Source organism: Rhincodon typus, chromosome 2 (assembly GCF_021869965.1).
Source record: "Rhincodon typus isolate 14 chromosome 2, sRhiTyp1.1, whole genome shotgun sequence".
NCBI lineage: Eukaryota > Metazoa > Chordata > Chondrichthyes > Orectolobiformes > Rhincodontidae > Rhincodon > Rhincodon typus.
The window spans coordinates 85,138,743-85,153,776 of record NC_063333.1 but is presented as its reverse complement, the minus strand read 5'-3'; the positions used below and the strand labels follow the sequence as shown (position 1 = coordinate 85,153,776).

General features: G+C 41.6%; 1 protein-coding gene across 1 annotated transcript in view; it reads right to left on the bottom strand.

The window, feature by feature from the left end:
* The window catches only part of crppa (CDP-L-ribitol pyrophosphorylase A), a 249,241-nt gene that overhangs the window by 169,247 nt on the left and 64,960 nt on the right, over positions 1-15,034 (bottom strand). Inside the window, exons 3-4 of the mRNA XM_048612336.1 lie at positions 13,498-13,647; positions 3,258-3,362 (exon numbers count right to left, since the gene is read on the bottom strand). Of these exons, the coding sequence (XP_048468293.1) occupies positions 3,258-3,362; positions 13,498-13,647 (255 nt within the window). The remainder of the gene's footprint in view (positions 1-3,257; positions 3,363-13,497; positions 13,648-15,034) is intronic.

Genomic DNA, 15,034 nt, shown 5'->3' with positions numbered 1-15,034 from the left:
ACAGATTTCCTTCTTACTTTCTCCTCTTACTAGCTTTCTTCTCAAATTCTAACCATAACCACACTTCAAAAAGTACCTCATCTGCCTGTAAAAAGTTTTCAGACATCCAGTCATGAACAGTACTGTAAGAAGTCCAAGTCATTTCACTCCCTCAATGGAGAGTATATCCTTCCTTAGGCAAGGGGACCAGATGAAACAGGATTTATTTGCTCCTGTGCTCAAATATCCTTGTGAGAAAGGCTAAAATAAGATTTGCCTTTCAAATTATTTGCTGCCTCTCGCTTTTGTTCTCGCTTCTGAATGAGGACTCAGAGGTCCCTTTGAACATTAACACATGCAACTCCAATCCTCCTGCCAAAGTGGATATCTTCTCACGGACCTACATTGTACTACATCGGTCATGTTCTTGCCCACTCGCTCAGCCTGTTTAACTTCCTATTAAAACCGTCTGCACCCTCCTCACAATTTACATTCCTACCAAAATTGTTTAATCATCTGTGAACTTAGAAATATTCTATTTGGTCCCCACATCAAAATTATCGGTAAGATTGTGCACAGAAGGTACCCAAGCACCAACATTCACATTGGTCACAACCTGCCAACCTAAGAATGATTCATTTACTCCTCTTCCTTACTTTTATCAACCAATCTTCAATCCACATTGGCACCAAATAAATAGGAACATAGGAATAGCAGTCAGCCTTTCAACCTTCAAGTTGTTTCACCATTCAATGAGACCACCGCTGATCTGTAGCCGAACTCAATTTACCTGCCTTTGGTCCAGTTCAATTAACACCTTTGCTCAACAAAAATTGCTGTACCTCAGATTTAGAATTAACGACTGATCAAGCATCCACTGCTTTAGTTCCAACACTCTACCACCCTTTTTGTGTACAAGTACTTCCTAACTTCTCTCATGAACGGTCCAGCCCTGATTCCCATATTAGGTCTTCGAGATCTAAAATCCCCAGTGAGTGGAAATAGTTTATCTTTGTCAACCCTGTCTTTTCCTGTCAATACCTTGAAGACTTCAATCAGATCACCCCCTTAACCTTTCAGATGAGATCCTTAACGAAACGGAAGAGCAGGACCTGTAAAGCAGTAATCTCAGGATTACTCCCAGAAACTTGTGCTCATGAGTACAGAAATAGGAAGATTGAGCAAACACATAGAATGCTGGAGAAACTCAGCAGGTAAGGCAGCAAGTTTCATAGAATCCCTATAAGGGGGAAGCAGGCCATTTGTCCCATTGAGTACATACCAACCCCTCTGAACAGCATCCCACCCAGACCCAACCCCCTACACTATCCTTGTAACCCTGCATTTTCCATGGCTAACCCACCGAGCCTGCAAATCCTGGACACTATGGACTATTTAGCGTAGGCAATCCACGTAACTTGCATAGTTTTGGACTATGGGAGGAAACTGGAGCACCTGGAGGAAACCCACACAGACACAGGGAGAATGTGTACACTCCATAGAGACAGTCTGACTTTTCTTATTTCCAATACTGATATTATTTAAGCCATTTAGCCATCTAACAAGCTCCACTTCACTAATGATTCTGTGGTGCTAAAATTCAGCTTTGGAAGCACTTGAATACCCAGTACAATTTTCATGATGATTAAAGCAAATGGAAAAGAGAATCAGTGGAGTACAAACTGCTATTATGCCTTTTGTTCTATTCCCCAGATGTATTTCTTGTCCAACTTATTTTCATCATGTGCTTGTACATGTGTTTTCTCACTCCTTCTCTTTGCTCTAAACCCTTTTCAAAAGCAATTCATCTGTAACATCTTTCAGTTCTGTCAAAGTGCCCATACAATGCTCTCCACAGCGAGAGGTAATGATACCTCCATACTGCATGTTCCTGCAACAAATACAACCATAGCATCTTCAGCAAGGGAGTAAACACCAGTGTAATAGGGTATAAAAGGACTGGATTTTAAGTCAATTTTTTGAATGAAAATTTTAAAATTTCAACATATAGTTAGTATATGTCTAAATAAAAAACATTCTCCACATTCATATTCTTATTGTACCTTAGCACGAACAAAATATTTATCTCGGCTAAGATTGTTGCCTACCAAGAAACTGAACTGACGTCTGATTAACATTGATATGCAATACTCTGATTCCCAGTGTGCATAATGTGTGAAAATGGTTCAATTGCAGCACCACACACATTTTCTTTATTGTATTAATGGCTGTTTTATCAGAAAGAAAAAAAGCGCACAATCAACATTTTGAAATGATAAATAAGATTTGAATGTGTGACACATATTTCTGGATTTTAACTCTCAGATACAATTATATGACAACAAAAGTCATAAATAGAGCTCATCTGTCTTATTGTGACCCTGCTGGCACATTAATAGTGCAATACAAAACTAACCTGACTGTCCTGCTTTCTTCTGAAAAGTTTTGTGTTTTCTTCTAATGCAATTGCTTTTGCATTCTTCCCTTACAAAATGTAGGGGTCTGCATATCAACCATGCCAATATAATATGTGCAAATGGATCTTTCCTTTTTTTTACTTTCTCAATAGTCTTTGATTGACAGGCCATAAACATTTGCCAAACATAATAAATATTTGTTCCTCATTAATTAATTTATCAATACTTTCTAACAATAATTTTCTGAATCTTAATTAAATCTTCCCTTAACTTTCTGTGTTCCAGTGGATGAAGTCCCATATCACAGATTTCTCCTCATAACTAGTTTCCCATCCCTGCAATCACACTTGTGAATCCATGTTGGAAGCTCCAAGGCTTTGATGTTCTTTCTATAGTGGAATGCCCGACACTTCAAGTTGCAACAATGGTTCAACCAGTGTTTTCTACACACATTGCAGTGCCTCTTAATTCCTGTATTTGATACTATAATTTATAAAATATCTCATTTAATTCCCCTTTCTATCCATTATGTATCTAAATGGATTTTGTTCTAAAACAAATCTTGAGAATACCCTCATATTCTAAACAATACAACAGAATCTGGAATTAGTATTGTTAATGTGGGCCCTTTTAAACAGTCCTTTGTAAATGTTATTGAATATAAAGTTTCTAGAGTTAACTTTTTAGGCCACGACCCAAATTGTTAACTCTCCACCTGCTCAGTATTTCCAACACTTTCTGTTTGCATTAAGTTTCTGGTTTTAAAGTTTGGGAAGTTTAGGTAAAGGTAACAATCCTATTTTAACGATCAAAATAAGTAAAATAAAGCAAAATAGTTAAACTTAAACTGTTCCCTCTTACCTTCCAGAGATCTGGCGGCCCATCAATGAGCTTGGCCGAGGTGCCACAATACTTCAGAGATAAATGGAGACATTCTGTCCCATACTCAAAATCATAATCTGTACACTGTCACAGAAAACAGAAATATGAAGCATACCATATCAATCCTTAAAATCATTAGTTACAGATTAAAATATATTTTTAACCATCCTTGAAGTACAGTAATGCACATTTCTGAAGTTCTAACTTACAGATTTCTATCTTCTACATGAAAATAAACATTTCTAATCTGCTGGCTGTGTCAGAAACACAGACAGAAATTATTATAAATTACTCACAAACTTTCTAAATCCCATTGCGCATTGTAAGTTGGAATATTTTATTACAAAATAGTTTTTTTTGTATCACAGAGAGGACAACATGAAAGCAACTGATTAATAGGAACGGTATAAGTAAAATTCAATCTTTATTAAATGAGATATAATGGGTCTTTTGAAGTCCAAAATTCTGCATGGTATGAATTCACAGTTCCACCAGAAATCAAAGTCAGGGATGAGTAATAAATCTTAGCGACAAAGAAAAAAAAATTACTGATAACTCTGTGCTGTACTGAATTATTGTAAAATATTTTCAAAGCCAAGGATACTCAGCAAGACAGTGTGCAGGAAGGAGGGAACTGATGGGAGATGAAGTTACTGGAACTGAATATTGGAACAAACATTTAACAAGTTGGCCAATTACATCACTTCACAAGGTAAGTTTCTACCTCACTGTGTCTGTATCTCTCTTGTCTCTTCCCAGTCAATGCATGTCCAATAGCTTAGAATGTTATATTGCCACAAAAGTTCCTCAAGGTAGTGCTCCAGGCCCAAACATTTTCAGCTGCTGGAAGAATAGCCTTCTCTCCATCAAAAAGATCAGATGTGGGAAAGTTCCAGTACCACTTGAGACTCCTCAAATACTGAAGCCACCCTTGCCAATACACAGTAAGACCTATACAACATCCAGGCTTCTGCTGATAAGTGGTAATTTACTTTCACACTACACTTGCTATGGCATTGATGTACAAGCATCAGGATGGTGGGCTCTTAGGATGGGAGAAGGGTAGCATTAAGGGCAATGACTTGTGCATGTTAGTCCCCATCCAATGTAGTGGAGCCTGCTCTCTAACCATTCAGTGCTTCCCTGCCATTCAACAAGACCTTGCTGTACCAGGATTACGTGGGTAGTCAGTGTGCAACAGCCACCCAGGATAAAAGAATCTTGGCACAGGGATCTTTCATCCCCTCAAAATGAAGTTTAGGACTTGAAACATCAGGATCTTCAAGGATAATCCCTGTAGTGACAAATTTGGACATTGCACCATTATTATAACCTAGGAACTCCAGTGTCAAATCATTAACATTACTGCCCTGAGTCGGAGATGGTGGGAAAGAGAAGGTCAACTTAAAGTGCAATGACATAGATACACCTTAATCTGGAAACGTAAATGTGAGAAAGAAAACAGACTCCATTATAACCACAACTAGTTAATCTTCTCAGCAAGCCCCTGTGGAATAAATGACCACCTCACGACCTTTCAAATCTCTCTAACCCAAATGCAGCTCACCACAGTCATCAGTGTGTACATCCCAGCCCTTTAAACAGTGGATGAGGCCAAAGATGAATTCTACTCCAGGTTTGATCAATTGTTGTCCAGGGGCTTAATGGGACAAACACTGATTCTCCCCAGTGATTTCAATCCCAGAGTGAGAAGGGATGCACACCTCTGGAAAGTTCTGATTGGCATGGAAGACACAGGGAAGGCCAACAATAAAGGGGTCCGCCTCCTGGTGACATGCCTGGAGCACAGCCTGCTCTAAACTAACACCCTGTTTCATCAGAGAGATAAATACAAGTCCTCATGCCAACATCCTCACCCTGGACAATGGCACTTACTCATCATCCGAACAAGTGACCTCAGGGATGTCAAAATCACCCATACCATGACAGGAGCTGACAACTGCTGGTCTGATCATCACCTAATCCCATCTACAATCTCTAACATCCTGGAAGAAAGCAGGAGCCACCTTTTACATGGCCTCCTTTGACCTTACAACGGCCTCTGGCTCGGTCAACATGTGAGAATTATGGAGCATCCTCCTCAAATTTGGCTAACCTCAGAAATTCCCCACAGCTGCCCAATGACATATGAGCCTTGATACTAACCTATGGATCCACCACAATACAATACTTGTAGAAACGAGAGTCAAGAAGACTTTGTCATGGTTCAACACATTTCTCCATCTTCCTCACCGCAATACCTCCTCATATCCTTGCAGCTCCCTGCTGGAGTGGAGCTTCTTTACAGGATTTTTGGGAAACTGTTCAACCTTTGTCACCTCCAGTCCAGGACCAAGACTACACTAACGTCTATCATTGAGCTGCAGTACACAGATGTCACTTGTATGTACTCACACTCAGGGGCTTTCAACCATTACCCATGCATTGAGATAATGTCTTTCAGCTTAGCTCAGATTTTTCTAATAGTTATGCATCAGAGACATGGACAATATACAGCAGACACCTCAAATCCCTCGAGAAATACCACCAGCAATGCCTCTGTCAAGTCTTGCAAATTCATTGGCAAGACAGATGCTCCACTGTCAGTGCCCTTTCAGGCAGACATCCATTGCATCGAGGCACTGGTTGCAGTCAATCAGCAAAGTTGGGTGGACCACATCACCTTTATGACTTACACCAGACTTCCAGAACAAGCTCTCTCCTCTAAGTTTTGTAAATGCAAGTGGTTACTGTGAGGAAATGTTTCAAAGACACCCTCTGTATAACTCAGGAAGATGAACTAGAAAGGAACATTGTTTATTGTTGAACACTAAAATACAGCCACTATTTGTAGGTTAACTGATTCATTTTTTTCCCCACCACCAAATCACCGTGGTGTTTTTTTTTTAACTATTAACCAGCACCAGTACAACAGCCACGTGGCCAATTGTGGGGTCTGCTTTATTAGTTTTTAATCAATCTAGACCTCCTGGCTCAGAGGTAAGGACACTACTACTGCGCCACAAGAGCCCTTCTTCTGTAATAATGGTATGCAACATTCCAAACTGAGAAACAGACCACTGGCCAAGAAGCCAAGCACATGGGTCAGCTTTATTTTTCTCCACACCATTTTTCTCTATACACAGAAGTGCTATCACACACAACTGAGTGACTTTCACATCACCAAAATTACCAGATTTTTTTTTTTTTTTTTGCTTTTTTTCCCCCTTTTCTAACTACTGAACACCACTAGTAATCACCTGTGTAGCCAATTAAATATTTATAAGCAAAGCCCATTCAGGGCAAATGCAAACCATCATAAGTGAAAGGGAAGTAGGCAGAGAGGGAAGAAGCTAAATCAAAATGGAGTTGGAGCAAGAAATAAACACTGCAACCCCGGAGTGCCCATCTCTGTCTGAAGGCATCGAGAGCATTGATGGACACTCCATGCTCCCTCCCTGTAGGTCTGCTTTATTCTTTTGGCTATCCAAAAGTGTTATCACACACAACCGAATGGTTTTCACACCACCAAATCGGAGTGGTTTTTTTTTGTTTTTAACTGTTAACCACCACCAGCGTGCTGCCAATTAGAAGTTTAAATGCAAAGCCCATCATGGGGAATGCAAACCATGAAAGGTAAGATGGGGGAGGGGTGAGGGGAGCAGGAAGGGACTAAATCACAATGTAATCTCATGGTAACCCATGGTAAGCACCTTTCTCTAAAGACATGGATCAGCTTTATCTTATTTTACGATCTACCCAGAAGTGTTTTCACACAACTGAGCGACCTACCCACCACCAAAATCACCACGACTATTTTGTTTTTGTGTTTTTTTTTAAACTACTAACCACAACCAGCATATCACCTTCATAGCATTCCAATAGTGTGGAAGCAGGCCATTCAGCCCATCGAGTCCACGCTGATCCTATGAAGAGCATCCCACCCAGACCCAGACCTCTATCCTACCCCGTAACCCTGCATTTCCCAGGGCTAACCCAGCTAGCCTGCACATCCCCGGGCACTATGGGCAATTTAGCATGGCCAATCCACCTAACTTACTTATCTTTGGACTGTGAGTTCTGAATTCAATTTCTGAAGAAAGATCTAGGCCCGAAACGTCAGCTTTCCTTCTCCTCTGATGCTGCTTGGCCTGCTGTGTTCATCCAGCTCTACACCTTGTTATCTTTGGACTGTGGCTGGAAACTGAACACCCGGAGGAAACCCGTGCAGAGACGGGATGAACATGCAAACACCACACAGGCTGAGGTAGAATCAAAGCAAATCAACCTGCCACTGCGCCGCCCTGTGTAACCAGATGGAAGGCCCATTATTGGTCAATGCAAACCAAAGTGAGTCTGCTTTTTGTTTAACCTATTTTCTAATCAACCTATACAGACATATTGTTACATATTCTGGAACAGGTGGGACTTGAACCCGGGCCTCCTAGTTTGGAGGTAGGACACTACCACTGCACCACAACAGCCCTGCACTTACTGACATTTGTAAACATTTGGTGCAGTTTAAACAGCCATTAAGTGATCGTAAATTGAATTAATTGACTGTCCACCTCTAATCGATGGACAGCTACACTATTGTCGTTCCCACTTGAAGGAAAGTTCCATGACGAGTGTGGAGACATTGAACTTTTCATCCCACAATTCGCCCCTCTCGGTTTATGAGCTTCCCTGTCTCCTAACCCAAGGACTGGAAAATTCCAGCCTCTCTCCAAATTTTATTGAACTCAAAGCCTTACTAGTCTTCCTTCTCTCACAGTCAGCCTCTCTGTTAAGAAAAACACTCAAGTAAGTTTTCCTCAATAAAAATTTTCAAGTTCTTCCCCCTGATATTCCCGAAATAATTGTGAAAAATTAACGCCGAAGAAACTGTTAAATGAAAAGAAAAACTCTCCAACAATTCTGAATGATACTGATGGATCGTGAGGAAAGTAAACATGCTCCACATGATCAAACTGCACAAGATAAATTCAAATCAGTGCTCAGGGAAACTCACTGCATGATCTCCCCCACCCCACACCTAAACTAAATGTTCTCCTCCAGCTGTGGGCTTGCATTGCAGATACTCTTGCCAAACAGACTGCCTTTATACAGAAAACAGACAGAAGATATTGTAAAGTAGTGTTAAAAAGTGTGGACATTCACGATTCCGACTTCAAATCAGTGTGAGTTATGCTTTCACTCGAATATTCTTCTGTCATGCTATGGAACTGTCCTCATTTCCAAATATCAAACACATAACTTCAACTCATGTCATTGAGTTTAGCGTGGATTCTGATCATTATCTTCCTACTTTTTTTCTGCTGAAAGCTCTATCCTATTGATCATTGGAATAGGATTGACCATGATAACTGATGGAATTACTTGTGGATCTATGTGATTTCTTGGTTACCAGTCATTAATATGCTTTACCAAGCTGGACAGGGAAGGAAAGGAAAGGAAGATGGGCCAGTTATCCAGCCCTCTCAACCCTGAGGGGTTCTGAGTACAGGGCTCATTGTTCTTGTGCTAAAGATTGTATTTTAGGGGAAGAAACTACATATCTCCTAGAGCAAAGTGTGAACAGTTAAATCATTCAAAATCAACATTGTTCTTTATAGCGAGAAAAGGAAAATGGATATATGATTAATGATTAATCACAGGAGCTAGATTTCTATCCGAAATCAGATCTACAAATTACATACTCTCTCTTGTTAAAAGGCAGCTATGTTTCCAATAGTTCTTTTTGTGTTTCTTCCACACCCACAGACTTTTCTTTAAGTCACTACTACACATCACAACCATCATTCAAGAAAATGACAGTTATGTTTTACAGTCTCTAAAGGTTTTAGTTACTTTAAGTAATAGAGCCACAAGCTTTACAATAAAAGGCATATTATTTATCTAATCTCAAAATCTGATCTGTCGCTCTCCATCTTGCCAAACAAAAAAGTGTCTTCCTCATCTACAAAATTCACAGGCAGACAAAAAATAAAGCAATTGCTTCACCTCTATTTGGTCTCAGAAGAGTACACACATGATAGCCCACTTCACAATTCTCCTCAATTCACATCTGATATGAAGCTGCTACAGACTGACCATAACTATTGAATAATACCTTATACAATATGCCTTCATGTAAATCTATTGTTAAATTGCCTGGAGGATTGAAATGCAGCAATTGTGTTACTTAGATATTAAAATCAATGTTTTACACTTTCCCAGCATCATGCAGTTTTAGAATATTCAGCCATGTAACTTTAGAAGATTAAATTAACAGATTATTTTTAAAATAAAATTAATTTTCACGTATCAAAATGCATTTCTCAACAAACAGGTTATTTTGATCGTCATAATCTAGTTAGTCTTTCAAATTGCTCCATTTCTGAATGGAAAACTTGAGGTGATGGCATTGTAATGTTCAACTTTTGAATTTAAAGTGGTGGGCGATTTTGCCATGTATTATTTAAGGCTCAAATAAAGGCAATGGAGAAGTGGTGGGAAAATTGCTCTCTCTCTGTAAAAGGCTTACGTGTAATAGGTTTTGGTTGTCTCAACCCAGCAACAAAGGCACGTATTGCCATAGTATCAACCTGATCTTAATGACTGGCATCCTCACTCGGGAAAATGTCCGCAGGGTGTGATTGCAAGTGAGGCAGGTCATGGGATCCTGAATTCAGGGACAGAGAAGCCTCAGCTCTTGACCTTGTCCAACAGGTACGAGGTACTTGCTCCCTGTGTGGGAGAGCAAAGTGTGCAGAGGACTCTGAAAGTTTGCAGAGGGATATAGATAGTTTAAGTGAGTGGGCAAAGGTCTGGCAGATGGAGTACAATGCTGATAAATCTGAAGTCACCCATTTTGGTAGGAATGACAGAAAAAAGGACGATTATTGAGCGGTAAAAATTTGCAGCATGCTGCTGTGCAGAGGGACACCGGTGTTCTTGTGCATGAATTGCAGAAGGTTGGTTTGCAGGTGCAACAGGTAATTAAGAAGGCAAATGGAATTTTGTCCTTCATTGCTAGATGGATTGAGTTCAAAAGCAGGGAGGTTATACTGCAGCTGTATAAGGTCTGGTGAGGCCACACCTGGAGTACTGTGTGCAGTTTTCATCTCCTTGCTTAAGAAAGGATGTACTGGCACTGGAGGGGATGCAGGGGAGATTCACCAGGTTGATCCTGGAGTCAAGAGGGTTGGCTTATGAGGAGAGACTGAGTAGACTTGGATTATATTCATTAGAATTTAGAAGAATGAAGGGGGGATCTATAGAAACATATAAAATTATGAAGGGAATAGATAAAATAGAAGCAGTGAGGATGTTTCGACTGGTGGGTGAAACTAGAATGAGATGGCACAGCCTCAAAATTAGGGACAGCAGATTTAGGATAGAATTAAGGAGAAACTTCTTCACCCAAAGGGTTGTGAATCTGTGGAATTCCCTACCCAGTGAAGTAGTTGAGGCTTCCTTTTTGAATGTTTTTAAAGCTCAGATAGATAATTTTTTGAACAGTAAAGGGATTAAGGGTCATGGTGAGGGTGGGTAAGTGGAGCTGAGGCCATGAAAATATCAGCCATGATCTTATTGAATGGCAGAGGGGGCTTCAAGGACCAGATGGCCTACTCCTGCTCCTACTTCTCATGTTCTTATGTTCAAAGGGTTTTCTATCGCTCTGTGACTGACTGCAACGTGATCATGTCCATGAGAAACTGAAGGAATTATGAGAATTGTAATCTATTGAAACTAAAGGAGGCAGAAGACTTGGGTATTCCAAATCTCCAGGACTGCTTGATATGAGACTATGATAGCAGTCTTCAGAAAGCTTCGTCCCTTTTTGACTATCGCTCCTCCTCCTTCTATTTGGAATGTTGTAGCATAAGTAGACCATTCAAGTCCTTGAGAGATAGTAGGAACTGCCGATGCTGGACTCTGAGATAACAAGGTGTGTAGCTGGATGAACACAGCAGGGCAGGCAGCATCAGAGGAGCAGGAAAGCTGACGTTTCGGGTCTGGACCCTTCTTCAGAAAGGGGGGAGGGGAAGGGGGCTCTGAAATAGAGAGGGGGGGGCGGTAATAGAAGGTGGATAGTGGAGCAGATAGGTAGAGAGAAGACGGACAGGTCAAGAAGACGGGGATGAAGCTGGTAAAGGTGAGTGTAGGTGGGGAGTTAGGATGGGGATTGGTCAGTGAGGAGGCAGGGGCGGGTAGGTGGGAGGGAAGACAGACAGGTCAAGGAGGCGGGGATGAAGCTAGTAGGGGTGAGTGTAGGTAGGAAGTGGGGATGGGGGTTGGTCAGTGAGGAGGGAGGTGCGGATAGGTGGGAGAAAAGACGGGCAGGTCAAGGAGGCGGGGACGAGAGGGGGGCTGGTCTTGGGATGAGGTCAGGGATGGGGAGGTTTTGAAGCTCGTAAAGTCCACACTGAGACCATTGGGTTGTAAGGTTCCAAGGCGGAATATGAGATGTTGTTCCTCCAGTTTTCAGGTGGTGTCATTGTGACACTGGAGGAGGCCCAGGATGGACTTGTCGTCCAGGGAGTGGGAAGGGGAGCTGAAGTGGTTCGCGACTGGGAGGTGTTGTTGTTTGTCACGAACCGAGCGTAGATGCTCCACAAAGCGGTCTCTGAGCCTCCGCTTGGTCCCCCGATGTAGAGGAGGCCACATCGGGAACAGCGGACACAATAGGCCACATTACCGGATGTGCAGGTGAACTTCTGTTTAATGTGAAAGGTTTTCTTGGGGCCTGGGATGGAGGTGAGGGGGGAGGTGTAGGGGCAGGCGTAGCACTTCCTGCGGTTGCAGGGAAAGGTGCCAGGGGTGGTGGGACTAGTGGGGAGTGTGGAGCAGACGAGGGAGTCGCGGAGAGAGCAGTCCCTCCGGAAGCCAGATAAGGGTGGGGAGGGAAATATATCCTTCGTAGTGGGGTCAGATTGCAGGTGGCGGAAGTGGCGGAGAATGATACATCGAATCCGGAGGTTGGTGGGGTGATACATGAGGACGAGGGACATTCTGTCTTTGTTGTTATTGCGGGGAGAGGGTGTGAGGAATGAGATGCGGGAAACGCGAGAGATGCGGTCGAGGGCATTTTCAACCACTGTGGGGGGGAAATTATGGTCCCTGAAAAACGACAACATCTGGGATGTCCAGGAGTGGAACGCCTCAACTTGGGAGCAGATGTGGTGGAGGCAGAGGAATTGGGAATGGGGATCGCATTCTTCTAGGAAGGTGGGTGAGAGGAGGTGTAGTCTTTGTGCCTTGAGCCTCCTCCACTATCCTAGATCAATACTGATCATCTATTTCAATGCCATAGTTCTGCAACATACATTGATGTCATTGGTAATTAGAAATCTATCAAGCTCTGCCTTGAACTTACTTCATGACTGATATTCCACAGCCCTGCAAGACATAGAATTCCAAAGATTTGCCACTCTCTGACTGAAGAACTTCCTCCTGATCTCAGTTCTACATGGTGTGGCTTTTATTCTGAGATTGTGACCGCTGGTTCTTGACCCAACAGTCAAGGCAGACATCCTTTCTACAACTATTTTTGCTTATCCCTTTAAGAATTGAATTAAGTGTCGATCAGATCACCTCTCATTCTTAAAAATTCCAAGCAACGCAGGCCCAGCCTCCTTGATTTCTCTTCATGGACAGTGCCACCATCATAGGAATCAATCTGATGAACCTCAGCTGCACTGTCTCTATGGCAAGTGTATCGTTCCTTAAACAAGGGGACCAGAACTATCCACTACACTTCAGATGCAGTCTTGCTAATGCTGTCTTCCATTGCATTTCCCTGCTGTAGAAAAAGTGAGTCCCCTCTGTGCAGAAGAGTTAGTGCCTTCAGTCAAGACTGCATGGAAAGAATTACATAAAATATATAAGACAGAAGTAGGGCATTTGGCAGAACAAATCTATGGTGGTGTTGATACTTCACATGAGTCTCCTCCCATTCTAACTAACACATCACAAGCTTTAAAACATACTTTTACACTAAAAAAGGCAGAGGCAAAGGAATCGAAGCAATGGGAAAGCCGTTCCAATGAATTTATATCATGGTACTGTGAGCCAATGATAACTTGCAATTATTCAGCAGCCTTATCAGAGAAACAGTCCCAAGGAATGCAAACAAAAATATGTAATAATTGATATAACATAATCATCCACTCCATGATATATTCACATAGAACATCAGAATCACTGCAGGGCAAAATGAACTCAAGAATTTTACCTGTTGATAAGCTCTGTAAATGATATCAAATGTGAAGGCTTGAGGCATTTCACTTGCCCTATATTTGGCACGTTCCAATGAACGATCAAGATAGCTTTCTGGGTTGGTTGCAACGACAGTGGAAACAAGTGGTCTGATAGCTCCTGCAGCCTAAAAACAAAGAGACGCAGCATTACAGTGCATTTTCCTAATGGTTGGAAGGAATGGAGACTCAGGTAATGAGCTTTGGAGTCACTCAAAAACTCAATTCTATTGTCTGAAATAAAACATCCATCACAAAAAATTTGATGTATAACACACATTAGTTATGGAAGTTATGAATTCAAATTAAACAGCAGGCACTGATTTTATACGTATACATTTTTTAACATGCTTGAATTGTTGAACAAAAGTACGGTTTTGTTCAGTACAATGCTTTCTCCTCAAAATCTATCACTGCTGTTATTATAACTGACAAGAAAGCGTTAAAGATTGAAGAGAATAATTGAAACAAAAATGCAGTTTACATTAGATAACAATTGGTTGATCATGCTCACTCCTGCTCTACTTCAAATACCGTGGTCATGAGACTTTTTTTAACCACCTGTGAGAACAGAAGGGGTCTTTGGTTTAACACATCATCTGAATGACAGTACCTGACAGTGACTCCCTCAATATTGTACCAAAGTGTCATTCTGGATGAGGAGCTCAAAGTGTGCTTAAATCTTTGAGCTTTTCTGCAGAAGTGGCATAGCGGCATTTAACCACAGTTGACATTTCCAATACCTTTAATAACTTGTATCAATTATCACATTAATGCTGGAAGGATGTTTTCAATGACGGGGAAGATCAGAACCAGAAGTCACAGTCTAAGGATACAGTGTAGGCCATTTAGGACTAAGGAGAAATTTCTTCACCCAGAAAGTGAGCCCATCTAAGTCTCTACCACAGAAAGTGCTTGAGACCAAGACTTTGAGTGTTTTCAAGAAGGATGTAGATATATTTCTTACATGTAAAGGGTTCAAAGGGTATGGGGAGTAGGCAGGAACAGAGTACTGAGTTGGATGATCATCCATGATCGTATTGAGTGGTGGAACTGACTCAAAGGGCTCAACGGCCTACTCCTGCTCCTATTTTCTATGTTTCTGCCATGTACTGGAGCAAAATGTAAAGTGACCAACAAAGATTAAGTTGGATCAGTAGTTTCGGTGATCTGTAAACATGAAGTAGAAACTAACAAATGAAAGCCAGCATGGATTTGTTAAAGTCAAATCATATTTGACTAGACCGATTGAGTTATTTGATGAGGTAACAAGGAGATTTGCTGAGTGTTAGGGTGGGTGATTTTGTTTTGTACATAGCAACTAGTTATTAAAATGGAAGCCCAAGGCATTAAAGGGGCAACGACTGGGTGGATACAAAAGTGGATCTGGAACAGAAAGCAGAGAACAGTGATGAGTGAGACAACAAGGTGCAGGGCTGGATGAACACAGCAGGCCAAGCAGCATCACAGGAGCAGAGAGGCTGACGTTTCGGGCCTAGACCCTTCATCAGAAAA